This window comes from Lactuca saligna, chromosome 4 (assembly GCF_052625555.1).
Source record: "Lactuca saligna cultivar CGN05327 chromosome 4, ASM5262555v1, whole genome shotgun sequence".
Taxonomy (NCBI): domain Eukaryota; kingdom Viridiplantae; phylum Streptophyta; class Magnoliopsida; order Asterales; family Asteraceae; genus Lactuca; species Lactuca saligna.
Genome location: NC_136420.1, coordinates 137,867,417 through 137,882,830, shown reverse-complemented (window position 1 = coordinate 137,882,830; position 15,414 = coordinate 137,867,417). Strand labels below are relative to the sequence as shown.

Below are 15,414 nucleotides of genomic sequence, written 5' to 3'. Positions count from 1 at the left end.
AAATCCACCATGTAGCTATCAAATCCTCTCCTTGCTGCAAACACATGTTGTTGACTATGAACTATTAACCAAAACCTACATCCACAAGTTTATTGGTAGTATGTTAAAGTGTTACCTAATGAAATTAAAACAAAAGTTACATGTTAGAGTGTTACCTCATCTTCTTCCCAAAAAGCTTCATCTTCTTTAACACTGTTGGACATATACGGGTATTCCATTTAGTGCTTTCCTCAATCATGCGAGCAAACCTATCCATGATGTATATCCATATTTCTTCAAGCATTGTGATCAATGGTTTTTTCCTCGCATCCACAATGATAGACTTGAAGCACTCTGGTATACCATTCTCCACTTCTTTACATGCATACCCTATACTCATGTAAGATTTACACCATGTTTGGGGTTCTTTGGACATCAGATACTCATATGCACCAGGATTGAGCTTTTTAATTATATCCATGTGTCTCTTGAAATCACCTTCCACACAACTCATAGCTGTTGGATTAGGTGTCTAATTCCATAACTACAATCGGTATATACTTGATCTAACAATAGCATGGTCTTTTTGGGTTGCCTTCATCGTAGCAACTTGATAGGATGACTTTGGAGAGAGAAGTTATTTAATGATTTATTAATATATTATAAGAATAACATATTAATTGGAAATCATGTTATTTAATTAGTATTTAATCAGAAATTAATTTGGTATTAATTTTGGGATTAAAGGAACTGATTAAAAGTAATCGGATTGGTTTGCAAATTATTGATAGTTGCAAACTGGGCTGCTAGACTTCCTTGGAATGGGTTGGATGAATTTCTATAGGGAGGCCCTATAGAAATTGTCCAAGGCCTTCCAGAAGGGATTTTCATGGGTTTCAAGGAGCCTAAGAAAGGAATTATGGTTTTCCCTAGAAACCCTAGCAACCACACGTATATAAAGGCCCTTAGACCTCATGAAATCAACCACCGCTTCCCAAGGAGAAACCCTAGCTGATTTCTGCCCCTTTCTCATTCATCCTTTGCTTTGGTGTTTGTAAATGCATTAAATATGCAACACAGGAGGCACTCAAGCTTTCAAAATTCGAGATCATCAATGGATTACTTGTTATTACGAGATAACAAGAAAGGTAACAATAATACCGTGGTTTTCATATTGATTTTTGAAATTATATGCTAGTATTAGGGTTGTTGCTTTGGAACTTCTATATACATGTATAACTATAGAAAAACTTAGATCCAAAGCCATTAGGGTTGCATGAACACATATGAATGTTGTTTTGCTCAAAACCCTTCAACATGTGAGGAGAATTAGTCTGAAGGATGATATTAGTTCTAGTGATTAGATAGATGGTTAGAAACTTGTAATAGATAAATGTAATTAACATTTTGATGATTAAGTAATGGAGATTTATTTATGAGTAATGTTTACTATCTTGTTTCAATTATTTACTATTGTTTCTCTTTTGCATGTTTTACTTCCAGTATAATTAGATTATTTAAATCATCCACAGTCGATCATACTTTGGAAGTAGGTAATGAGGCGGGATTGTCATGAATTGCATTGTAGATTTTCTAAATGCTTAGACATAGCAAAGGTTTGCTACAACGTTCATGAGTACTCCTGAAATATGATTTGAGTATTGGATTAGACCCTTCCTCATTTGAATGACTTCATGGAATTTATCACGAGTAATTGTGAGATAATAATATCGTATAATCTTTAAACCGAGATATATGAGTTGTTGCTTAGAAGTTGGTTGTGTATTGATAATTCGTAAACACATCAGTAACTTGATGTTATAAAATGTATTGTTGTGTACGATTTGATGAGTAAAAAGTACAATCATATAAGTCAAATTTTATCAGTTCCTTTTTCCCTAACGGGAAAAGCGATATCTTGTGCCCCTTGATGATTTTGTGTTGACTTATGTTTCAGGCCCAGTCGAAACTCAAATGATGTGTTTAATTAAGTTCGTTGTCAAACAAATCAGAATTCGGGAAACAAACTGATGGACATTGAGAATAATTATGTTCCATGTCTTTGTCCACACGATATCTTGTAGACTGGAGGATTGTATTGCCCCTTATCTAAAGGACACGTCATCGACTTGGTTAGAGTTCGACATCGGCTTTTGAAAGCTAAGATTGCTAATACAATTAGGAAGTCATACTTTCAATTTTAGTTATTTGACTTATCCAAGTAGGAGACTATTGGATTAGGTGTCTAAGCCCATATCTATAATTGGTATGTACATGATCTGATACTAGCATGGTCCTTTTGGGTTGCCTTCACCATAGTAACTTGACAGGACGAATTTGGAGAGAAAGGTTATTTAATGATTTATTAATATATTATAATAATAATATATTAATTGGAAATCAAGTTATTTAATTAGAAATTAATTTGGTATTAATTTTGGATTAAAGGAACTGATTAAAAGTAAGGGGACTGGTTTGCAAATCACTAATAGTTGCAAATTGGGCTGTTGGACTTCCTTAGAATGGGTTGGATGAATTTCTATACGGAGGCCCTATAGAAATCGTCTAAGGCCTTCCAAAAGGGATGTTCATGGGCTTCATGGAGCCTAAGTAAGGAATTAGGGGTTTCCCTAGAAACCCTAGCAGCCACAAGTATATAAAGGCACCTAGACCTCTTGCAGTCGGCCACTACTTCACAAGGAAAAACCTTAGTCGATTATTGCCCCTCTCTCACTCATCATTTGCTTTGGTGTTTGTGATTCCGTTAGAGGTGCAACACATGAGGCACTCAAGCTTTCAAGAGTTGAGATCATCATTGGATTACTTGTTATTATGAGATAACAAGGAAGGCAACACTAAAACCCTAGTTTTGATATTCATTTCTGAATTGTATGCTAGTATTAGGGTTGTTGCTTTGGAAATTCTATTTGCATGTATAACTAGAGAACAACTAAGATACAAAGCAATTAGGTTTGCATGAACACATAGGAATGTTATTGTGCTCAAAACCCATCAACAGCTGCAGCCCAAAACAGCTTCCTGAACTCCAACCCAATGTAAGCCTTTCTGAAATCTGCATATATGTGTCGGGCACATTGCCGGTGCTATACATGTGGCAATATATCTTTAACAGATTGCAACAAACCCAATACAAAAACCATCATACATGTAAGTATTTATAAGTAATTTGAAAAGGATTAATATGTTATAAAGAAACTTACATTATGTTGGATCTGATATAACTACCAAGCCCCTTCCATCAATAAGGTCTAGATCACCACTGAGTAGCTCAAGGAACCAAGTCTAATTGGACATATTTTCCACATCAACAACAACCCAAGCAATTGGATAGACCTGGTTGTTAGCATCTCTACCAATGGCTATTAACAGTTCACCCTTCACATTCCCCTTTAGAAAGCACCCATCAAGCCTAATTACTCTCACATACCCTATTTTCTAGCTAACACTTATTGGTTTGAAACAAATATAAAACCTATGAAAATAATTATTTCTATATGGATTGGTTGTTACACCAACTTGACATGTGGACCCTGGGTTTGAGCTTAAAAATTCATGGGCATAATCCCATATCCTTGCATAATGCTCAGTGAGTTTACCTTATATTAAATTTTTGGCCCATTTCCTTGCCCTTCTAACTTATCCTATATATACCACACACCTATACCTTTGTCTGATGTCATCAATAATTTCCTAAAGTTTCATCTTTGGCTTTTTTGCAATTTCAGTTGCATAATGTCTTCCAATTCATTCAGCGGAAACAATGGATCCAAACTTAAACTGTGTAGAACATTTAAGGTCACCATTCATAGCTTTGATCTGAAAAGATCTTTCCTTGTACATCCGTGCAACATAAATTCTGAAAGGGCATTTATTCTCCTCCTTTCTCTTGCCACATCTAGCTATAATTCTTTAGTATCACATTTTTCAAAGTATATTCTGTAACTATGTGATAGTGCATAATTGGTGACAAAAAATTTTAGTTGGGCAGGAGATTTAAAGATGTTACCAAGCTTTGGTACCATCTTGCCTCACTTGGTGGTTGGGTCATGAATTCTATAGTTGTTTTTCAATACCTCCTGTTCGTCTTCATCACTCTACCAATCAGTAGCATGGCACACTTGTGCTCTGATTTCATCTGCCATACTAGAATTTCGTAGGTTTTCATCACTTAATAGAACATTTAGGAAGATATCCTTACATTTATCAAGTGTGGACACAAATTCTTTCTCTATTCTGGTCCATGTAAATGTTGTGGAGTTCAAAATCCATTTGACTCAAGCCAGAAAATGGCTCACGTATGCCAGCAAAGGGTCGGTGTACCTTTTGTCCGATCAAGCCATTACACACTCCTGCGTAAACACACTAAGTTTAGGAACCTATTTCAAGAAATGTTGAATGTAAACATACCAAGATCATGACCTGTAAAAACCTTAGTTCTCAAAGAACACTTTTACCCTAATCGTCTCCAAAAAAACCCCACTTTTTTCTCTATGTATACAAAATTTCAGCCGATGAAATGGAAAAAGGTGAAAAGTGATCGGGATAAAGAGGGAGGATGAGGATGCGATAGTTTAACTTACCTAACGGACTTGGAGTTTTCTCCCAAACGACGTTAATGAGCCTTCCAACTAACCAAATGGTAACCGGTTAATTAAAGGGAAACCGGTTACTAGCCAAAATAAAACACATTAAATGCATGTATGAGGTAAAAGTGAACATAAATTTGAACTTTCCGGAAATCCATCAATTTTGTACAAATTTAAGGGTTTTTATGTTGTTAGCCCAATTAAATAAATAGTTCAACAATTTACTAATCAATTAAATACTTATGAAATAGTTCAACAATTTACTAATCAGATAACCTTGGTTAGAAACACTTGAATAATATTTGCCAGCTACTATATATGGACAATCTTGACTTAAGCTAGTCAAACCCTCCTTTACGAATTATAAACCGTTATTGACCATGCACGTCTCTCTTCAATCACAACCACAGCAAGCTAGAACTCGGGACCACCGTGTAGCGTCCAAGAAGGGTTGAGCAACATTCAAAGAAATTGTCCCGGCCACTTGACTAACAAAAACCAAGAATTCTGAACATATCTGAATGTATTTTTTTTAAATAATTAATTAATCTTGGTTTTCTCCCAATGTTGGTTCTTCTTGCTTTAGTTCTTACATCAGTAATGGTTCATGCCCAGAATGATCAATCAGGTACTAACTAAACCATGCATATTTTCTCTTAAATGCCTGCTAAATCTCGTAATCAACCACTTCCCATTTCAGACATCATAAGCATTGACTGTGGGATAACAAAAGGCTCAACATACACCGATTATTCAACTGGCATAAGCTACGTATCAGATGCTGAATTCATAGATAGTGGCGAAATACATAACATATCGGTTGCTTCTGATAAACAGCTTAGCACCCTTACAAGTTTTCCCAACAACACGAGAAACTGTTACACCCTACGACCAAAAAATGGAAAGGGTACCAGGTTTCTGATAAGAGCAAGTTTCATGTATGGGAACTATGACTTCAAGAACCGACTTCCAGTATTCGATGTCTATCTTGGACCTGATTACTGGGACACCATGAGATTTAATTCGTCATCTCAACCAAGAACCATGGAGATTATACATGTATTGTTATCAGATTTCATGCATGTTTGTCTTGTAAATACAAATCGAGGAACGCCTTTCATATCATCCATCGAAGTAAGGCCTCTGGCAAATGATATGTACAACGAAACTGATGCTGGATCTTTATACGCTGCTACACGTGAAAATTTTGGATCGAAATCTACAACAGTCAGGTTAAACTTTTAAGATTGTTCCTGAAAATTTCATATCTAAATTAACCATCTTTACTATTATTGTTACTAGAAAATGATATATCGAGGAATTAGCAGAGTCGTTAATAGATAATTGAGACAATGGCAAAAAGGTTTGAAAGAGATATTAAACAGGCATAACTTTTAATCTGTCGCGAGTTGTGAGGCTCGTTTTAACGGAAAGAAAGCTATGAATGGGCCGGAGCCCCAGACAAACTAACTTTGGCCCAACCGTTGCCCCCAATTTTCTCTATTTTGACCTTACAATTGTGAGTTATTGATTTAAATTATTGTGCTTTTATCTAAAGGATAAAATATGCGATTTCATGATTTTTTTTAAAGTGAAAACTTTAATAAATTTTCTACATATTTGTCTTATAATCAATTTAACCATTTTATATTTTTTTTATTCAATTAAGTCTCAAATAGCGATAATCGTATTGAATTTAACCCTTTGACCCGTTCAACGGGTCATCCAAGTTTCAAAAATTACATTTTCGGCCCAGATTTTAAAATTTATTACAAATTTGGTCCAAAATTTACACTTTTGTCGCAGATTTTAAATTTTTTTACAAATTTGGTCCAATATTTACCCTTTTTGCCCAAATTATAGGATTTTTATTATGTATTCATCCTAACTTTAGTTTTCTTTACAACTTTTTTTCTCAAAAGTTTGTTTCTAATATGTTTTTTCCTTAAAACTCATATTTATACAAAAAAAAAAAAAAAACATATTTTCACATGAAAATCTTTTTTTTTCTATATAAAAACTTTTTTGTATATGAAATATCTAATTATAAAAATAGGTTTGGATTATTTGTGTGATTTCTCTTAAAAAATCAATTAAGATATTAAAGGTAACCCTAAATTATACTATTAAATTATAGTTTGTCAAAAACTAGTTAGACTCATTTTAATATTATTTATTTGTTCTTTAATCACATTTATAGGAAAACTTTAAATAATAGAAGATGCTACATATTGAAAACTTTATATTTTTTGTTTCTCACTGAATACATGTTCATACATATAGTACATCATCACTTTGGATTTTTTTATTTAAAAATCGGATTCATGTGTCAATTTTTTTTGTTGTAATAACAAAAAATAACTATCTAGAATGGAGCAATTGTCATTTGTCGATAAGAAGGTTTTTAGCAGAAAATGGCATTTAACAAATGTAAAAAAGTATTACAAACATTGATAGTTACAACTCCTACTAAAATCAACATGGATTGTCATATATGAGATTAGAACATCTTTACATACATTTTGTCATATATATGTGATCGAATGTATGATTTAATTTACGAAGATCCAACAGATTGAAAAATACATATAAACAACTATATTAAAATCTCATAGAAAAAAGAATATACACTAAATAGAATACATATTAAAATCTCTATATTAATAGTATAATTTAGGGTTACTTTTAATTTAGGGTAACTAGTGTAACTAGTTTTTGACAAACTATAATTTAATACTATAATTTAGGGTTAATTTTAATTTCTTAATTGATTTTTTAAGAGAAATCATACAAATAATCCAAACCTATTTTTTATAATTAGATATTTCATATACAAAAAAGTTTTTAAAAAAGCTTTTATATAGAAAAAATAAGATTTTTATGTGAAAATATTTTTTTTTTTTAATATGAGTTTTAAAGAAAAAAACATATTAAAAACAAAATTTTGAGAAAAAAAGTTGTAAAAAAGACTAAAGTTATGATGAATTCATAATAAAATTCTAAAATTTGGGCAAAAAGTGTAAATTTTGGACCAAATTTTTTAAACAAAATTAAAATCTAGGCCAAAAATGTAAATTGTGGACCAAATTTGTAATAAAATTTGAAATCTGCCCCGAAAATGTAATTTTTGAAAGTTGGATGATCTGTTGACTGGGTAAAATTGTTAAATTGAATACGATTACCAGTATTTGGGACTTAATTAAATATATATATATATATATATATATATATATATATATATATATATATATATATATATATATATATATATATATAAGAGCTAAATCGATTATGAAACCAATATGTAGGAACTTTATTGTAATTTTCCCTTTCTTAAATCATGTGATTGATTAGGCACTTACTTTTTGTTAAATTTAATTTTTGAAAATATGAAAATGCCTGTAAAATTTAGATTCATCATGTATAAACGGTTAAATATAAGGGTATCCACAATACATTAAACTCAATAGAGTTTAACCAACTGTTACATCATTATTTTTTTAAATTTTATATAACTCTATCAATTTCATACAATGTGTTGAACTCTATAGAAAATTACAAAAGTTAATTTATAGTATATATATTTAAAAGTTGTATCAAGCAAAGTAGCAAAACATGAGAAAGTGTGTATGAAAAATAACAAACATTTATACCCTTTACATTTGATATTTTTGGTTTCGTTACGTCCGAAGCTGTGAAACTACTCAATATTGTCCAACGGGTCATGCATAGTAATATTATAACTCCAAAATATATAGATGTTATTTTTAAAATAATTTGTTTTGTCATCCAAAAGGGGGTTGCAACACAGCATGTTGCTCCTTTACCCGTTATGTCTATCTAAATCTTTCTTATAGAACTTAAATATAATATATTTAAGAGTTAAAAACTTTACTTAGTTTAGTGTTTATTGAACTCTAAATCTATTGAATGCTAATGTGACATCTAATTATGGTGGAGTTTAATCCATTGAATGAAAAATAGATTTACCATATACAACACTAAGACATTGACATCAACTTGATTTAATAAAATCTTTCTGGAACCCATGACACCTTTGCCATTGTTACTTCTAATTTGCAGCAAACTTCACTAACTTCACTATTCTTGTTTCTTGAAATAGGTATGAAGCTGACAAGTATGATCGACTATGGGGTCCAAGTGAACCTACGACACCTGATTATATTTCCTTAAACACTTCATATAATGTTTCTGCTGGTTCATCCCCAAACTTACAACTACCATTTGATATCATGGGTAGTGCTGTCACGCCAAAAAACCTGAATCTTTCATTTGACATCGAGTGGGATCCTATTAATACAAGCGACACGTTTTTCATTTACATGCACTTTGCTGAGATTGAGCAACTAAAAAGAAACCAGACTCGTGAATTCAACATTTATCTAAATGGGAAGCTATGGTATGAACATCTGAATCCACTAAATCACACAACAACCACTATCCCTAGCAGTGAACCCGAGGCAATAGCATCAAGGTATACACTCACGATAAATAAAACTAGAAATTCAACCCTTCCTCCAATCATCAATGCTCTCGAGCTTTATGTGTTAAAGAAACTCCCACAAAAGCAAACAGAAGATCAAGATGGTAAGCATATGATTTGTCTCTTGAGTTAGAATAAAGTACGTTTACATTTGTAATTAGAATCAATACTATGATTTGACATGTCTTAACTCTATAATGGATATTAGCTTCTGCAATATGGAGTATCAAGTCTGTATATGGTGTAAAAAGACACTGGCAAGGAGATCCATGTGCTCCACGGGAAACTCTTTGGATTGGTCTCGTCTGCAGCTACAATGATGCTGATTTGCCTCGGATCATATCCTTGTATGTATGCAGTTTCAATAACATCGAAAGTTAATGATTTTTGCCTTTCTTGAAATAATATATTCACTAATTACTAAATACTATGAATCAGAAACTTGTCTACCAGTGGATTGAGTGGAGAAATACATCCTGGATTAGCTAGTCTCACAATGATAGAAACCTTGTAAGTCAAACACTTTTAGAAGGATATATAGAACTAAAGTATACGCAAAATTTAGCTTCTATAACTGTATGTGACATTTTCACCATTCCTATTTCAGGGATTTGTCCAACAATAACTTAACAGGACCTGTGCCTGATTTTCTCTCTAAATTGAATTCCCTGAAAGTCCTGTAAGTTACTTCCAACTTGAACTAGCATTATATATATATATATATATATATATATATATATATATATATATATATATATATATATATATATATATATATATATATATATCTTGTTTCATGGAATAATAGATTAATCTTAGTTACGATTTATTATAGCAATTTAAAAGGAAACAATTTCAGCGGACGCATTCCAAAAGAGCTTTTAGCAAAGTCAAAGAAAGGATCATTGCAGTTGAGGTTTCTACTGATTCCCTGAATTTGAATACTATTATTGCCTCAGAATGTAACATTCATTCCCCAAAATCAGTTTCGATGATAAAGATTCTTGTGACACGAAGCATTGCGTAAACAAGGTCAAAAAAATCCTTGTTCCAGTAATAGCAACGGTTGCTTCCATCTTTGTGATTATGACAGCTCTCACCACCATATGGATGATAAAGAAACAAAAAGCACATGGTGAGAAACTCTACAATTGCATTCGATAACTTTGAACAAAATATTTTTTCGAAACTCACACATGCACGAATCAATCACATGTTTTAGTTATGAAAGTTCAGTAACTGAAAGATTGCATACAGAAAAAAGGAAAACAAGCAAGGGGTTGGAAATAAAAAAACAAAAGTACACATACTCAGAGATAAAGAGCATCACTGACAACTTCAAAGTTGTTATTGGGAAAGGAGGATTTGGTGAAGTTTACCATGGACATATAGGTGATGTTCAAGTTGCTGTTAAGATGCTTTCTGCATCATCTCAACAAGGAGACAAAGAATTTCAGGCTGAGGTAACTACCTCTCTTACATTATCTTATTCTGAAGTGCGACATTGATAATTTGCTTAAAATCACCAACAAAAAGATTTGTTTAGTGAAAACTGCATGGGTAATCTAACAAATTCTCTCGTATGTAGGCTTATCTTCTCTTGAGTGTTCATCATAGAAATTTAACTTCACTCGTTGGGTACTGCATTGAAGGCAAGCACAAGGGAATCATCTACGAGTACATGGCTAATGGGAACTTACAAACACATCTTTTTGGTATTTGTTATTATTGACATTTAGTGTTTAATTAGGAACTTACAAACATATGTTCTTAATACATCACTTTACAACCTTAACATGAATCTATTTACTAACACGTAAGAATAATTACTAATATTAAAAAATAAACTGATCAGATACGAGTTCAAAGGTCTTGAATTGGGAAGAAAGACTACAAATAGCGTGTGATGCAGCAAAGGGTTAGTAAGAAAATTATTTCAAATCTACTTACACATAATTTTCGGGTCTATATACGATCATCAAGATTCTTAATCATATGGGGTTATACTTTTTAGGTCTAGAGTACTTACACCACGGATGCAAGCCACCTATAGTCCATAGAGATGTGAAGTGTAACAATATCTTACTGAATGAAAAGTTTCAAGCAAAACTAGCAGACTTTGGGTTGTGCAGAGCTTTTCCAACAGAAGCTGCTACACACATTTCAACAGAAGTTGCTGGCACTCCTGGGTACCTTGACCCTGAGTAAGTTTTCTGAATCTTAAAGCTTATATTTATGGTGTTAATAATTCGGAAAAGGATGTGATTTTTGTTGTGTTTGCTTCTTTCGGTTGAATGAAATAAGAATTCTGGGTTGCAGGTATTACTTGTCATACAGATTGACTGAGAAAAGTGATCTTTATAGCTTTGGGGTTGTGCTTCTAGTGATAATTACAGGTCAACCAGCGATAACTAGATACGAGAATGACAACATACACATAAGCCGATGGGTTAAATTACAGCTTGCAGATGGGGATGTGAAAAGTGTGGTTGATCCGAGGATGCTGGAGGATTTTGATGAAGATTCAGCATTGAAGGCAGTAGAACTGGCAATGGCATGTGTCGCAGACACACCCAACAGAAGACCCACCATGAACGATGTGGTGATGGGGTTAAATGAATGTTTGGTGGCAGAAAGAGCTCGCCGGGAAACCAAAGTAGTAGATAGTTCAACTGAAATCGTATCTGTTGATCTCGAGGATGCAAGGTGATGAAAACCCAAGATAATGAATTGAATATAAAACCACATTCTTTATTTGTTTCTTGGGCTTCTAGGTTCTAAATTATGTATCCTTATAGAATGAGCGATGTGATTGCACAAGCTTTAGCTCTTTTTACTTGAGTTGTGCTCAATAAGTTGAAGAATTCCAACATAAAAAATTGGAGCTCTTGCAGCCTTGAAATCAATATGTTCATGAGGTGGTGTGTGTTTCTAAGATAATACTTTTGATTTGTTTTCATGTTAGCATTCCCATAAATGAAATCGTTAGCATATAAATCTATCATCTATGCAATTAATTAGATTTTCTATAGACAAAATTGCAAAAATTGTCCATGTGGTATGCAAATTTTTGAGGTTTTAGTCTAAACTCCAATTTTTTTGGATTCATAGTCCTTTTTGAGTGGTTTGAATGTGGAATTGGTCCTCTGACTTAACTTTCGTTAACTTGTTGCTGTTAACTCCTTCATGTGCTTGTCACGTGAGGGTATATTTGTCTTTTCACTTATAACGGACCATTTTTGCACCTAACAAAATATATTCCTCTGTTTTTGTTTTAAATTAATACTTATTTATTTCTCTCTCTCTCTCTCTCTCTCTCTCTCTCTCTCACACACACACACACACATTTGAGTGTGTTTACTATGTTAACACAAATACACAAATCCACGACAATCCTCTTGCCCTAAATCCACCACAATGTCTTGAACTTGAAACCCACCTTCAATCTCTACTCACTGGAGCATTCTCTGGAGCTGGAGGAGACAACGCCAACTCCATCACAAATCTCCTGTAACCTCTGCAAAACCCATCTTCCCACATCAACATCATGCATGAAACAATGGATAACCAATAAAGAAAAATCAGAGATGAAATCAAAGGCTATCTAACCACAACTAGAGACTAGAAGCCTAAACCGAATATTAACCACATATATAAACGACAAATCAGAAGTTTAAATTGATTATTACTAGAGGTGGAGATGAAATCTGCTCGACAACAAAAAACAGGTGGGATTGTCGAGAAAACACAACCCCAAACACCTCCTTCCTCGCATAATTGTTGGAACATAAAAGAAAGAACAGTCTAGAGTCCTCTGTAGCAACCATGTGTCTGTTACTATCCTTCTCAATCTCTACACCCTAATTGAGGGTCGGATCGTTGGAGATCAGTTTCAATCCCACCCTCCACCTTACCGGTCAACTTCAAAGCCAAACACCTTCTCTTACGTCGCTAATTTGCCTTGGCCCTTTTCCCATTGGCGTTTTCTGTCAGACAAGAGGAGTGCAACCTTCCTCGTCACCGCAGATTACAGCGAACATAGTTGCCATCAGTGATGAAGATTAAACCTTCAAAGGGTCGTCGATCTAGACAGACCCCCTTTTCCCTCCTCACGATTTTTGATCCACCACCAGACAACCCCTCTAGCTGCTTTGTCTGTTCTTTTCTTAATATGATGAAAATGAAGGTGCCTCCCTTTTTCGATCTTTGATCCGCCACCATACGACCTCTCTTGTGTGTTTTGCTTTAGTTGCAGGTTTAGAAGAATGGGCATTTTATGATAGAAGTCATCTCCACTACGATTTCACCCTCCGACGACTTCCATGAGGATAAATGTGTGTGTGTGAGAGCTCTTTTATTTTTTAATTATTAAAAAAAATAAGTATTAATTTTTAAAAAAAAAAATAAGAATGATATATTTTTCAGGTGTAAAAATAATCCATTTGAAGTGAAAAGACAGATATACCCTCATCTGAGAGGCACATGAGGGGGTTAATAGCAACAAGTTAACGGAAGTAAAGTCCGGGGACAAATTCCACATACAAACCACTCCAAAAGGACTATAAATCAAAAAAACCTGGGGTTTGGACTAAAACTCCAAAAAATTACATACCACAGGGACCATTTTTGCAATTTTGTCTTTCTGATAAGACACATATCATTATGGTATAATAGCCTTTGAAACCATAGCAAGCATATTGTAAATAAATTAAAAAAAAAAATAACACACTCTTAGATCTCTACAACATGAATATCTCATTTATTCATGAACTAGCTCGTTTTATATCAACAATACAATTAAACCTCACGACATAATTTTATTGTGCACACTCTTTAAGGTCGATAGTTCTTGTCCAATAGTGGACATAGGTGAAATTATATTTGTGATAAGACACGAATCATTATGGTATAACAACCTTTGAAACCATAACAAGCATATTATAAATAAATTACAAAAAAATGAACGCACTCTCAGATCTCTACAACATGAATATCTCATTTATTCATGAACTAGATCATTTTATATCAACAATACAATTAAACATCACCACATAATCTTATTGTGTTCCCTTATTAAGGTCGATAGTTCAAGTCCCGTAATGAATATAAGTGGAATTGGATGTTAGTTTATGATTATTTTATATATTTATATATTTCGGTTAAAAAAAATAAATAATAATAATAATAATAATAATAATAATAATAATAATAATAATAATAATAATAATAATAATAATAATAATAATCTTATTCTACTATCTCAACTGTAACAGAACACCCGAAAACAATTAAGAATAGCATTACAAACAAACTTGTATGACGCTAAGATTGAAAACCTAGATGAAACCCATTGAAAACATGGATGAATCCCTAAACAAACTTAGAGATTGACCGAAGAGAAACGATATTGAAATAGTTGCACTAAATGACCCGTCTTCACACCAACTTCAGATATATATAGCCGGGTCACCATTTTCTATGGATACAAAAGATCCACGTGCCCCTCAACTCCATCTTTCACTAATGTGAAAGGCAACCACAACTAATGACACATTACACTTCTTAGGTTGTGTTTAGCGCGTCACAACTAGCTAACAAGCTACCTTATTTTTCGAACATTTTTATGTTGTCGTGTTTGGCAAGCCAAAAATTAGCTTATAACCTAGCTTTTTGAAAAGTTACTTAGACTACATTTTTAGGAGCTTTTTAAGAATTTTCTCAATGTACCCCTTAATTAATTACCAAACGTCATTTTTTATCATCTAACTCCTTATTTAATTGCTAGCTTTTTAGCTATCAACTATCTTTTCAGTTAATAACTAGCTTTTTAACTACTACGCCAAACATATCCTTACTCTTACACAACATTACCTTACTAATACGTCCAGAAAATATTACCAAACTAACCATATTAAAAGTTGAAGCATACAGAAAGATACAAACAAGAGATATAATTAAAATGACAAGTTTGTTAGATGAATTAACAAAATATTTCAACAACCCCCCTCAAACTTAATATTTAAACTTATTCTTTACAGAATGATCTATGAAACCAATTATTTTTATAAGAAAATCATGTTGTTATGCAATTAAAGATACTTAATATATTTGCATTTTGGTGAGTTGAATTAATTTTAACAATCTTTAAAATTCCATTTGTTACCTTTTCTCGTATAAAATAAAGATCAACATCAAACTACTTAGTTTTCTCATGAAAATTTGGGTTTAAAGCAAGCTTACTATCTGAATCACTATCATGTTAACATGACTTAAGCCATTTATTCATAAATCATACAATGTTTTCAAAATCCAAGTAATTTCACT

General features: G+C 32.9%; 1 protein-coding gene across 2 annotated transcripts; it reads left to right on the top strand.

The window, feature by feature from the left end:
- Positions 1 to 5,068: 5,068 nt before the first annotated feature.
- On the top strand, positions 5,069 to 12,091 carry LOC145042874 (putative leucine-rich repeat receptor-like protein kinase At2g19210). Of its 2 annotated transcripts, none has more exons than XM_078991385.1 (13): positions 5,069 to 5,214; positions 5,287 to 5,818; positions 8,710 to 9,194; positions 9,299 to 9,437; positions 9,529 to 9,600; positions 9,698 to 9,769; positions 9,950 to 10,006; positions 10,077 to 10,225; positions 10,348 to 10,553; positions 10,679 to 10,805; positions 10,946 to 11,008; positions 11,105 to 11,294; positions 11,410 to 12,091. In XM_078991385.1, exons 1-13 carry the CDS (start codon positions 5,151 to 5,153, stop codon positions 11,798 to 11,800), a joined length of 2,547 nt encoding a protein of 848 aa, XP_078847511.1. In that variant the 5' UTR covers positions 5,069 to 5,150; the 3' UTR covers positions 11,801 to 12,091. The 2 variants fall into 2 exon arrangements, with proteins under 2 accessions (XP_078847511.1, XP_078847510.1); XM_078991384.1 differs by having other exon boundaries at positions 9,926 to 10,006.
- The last annotated feature ends 3,323 nt before the right edge of the window (positions 12,092 to 15,414 follow it).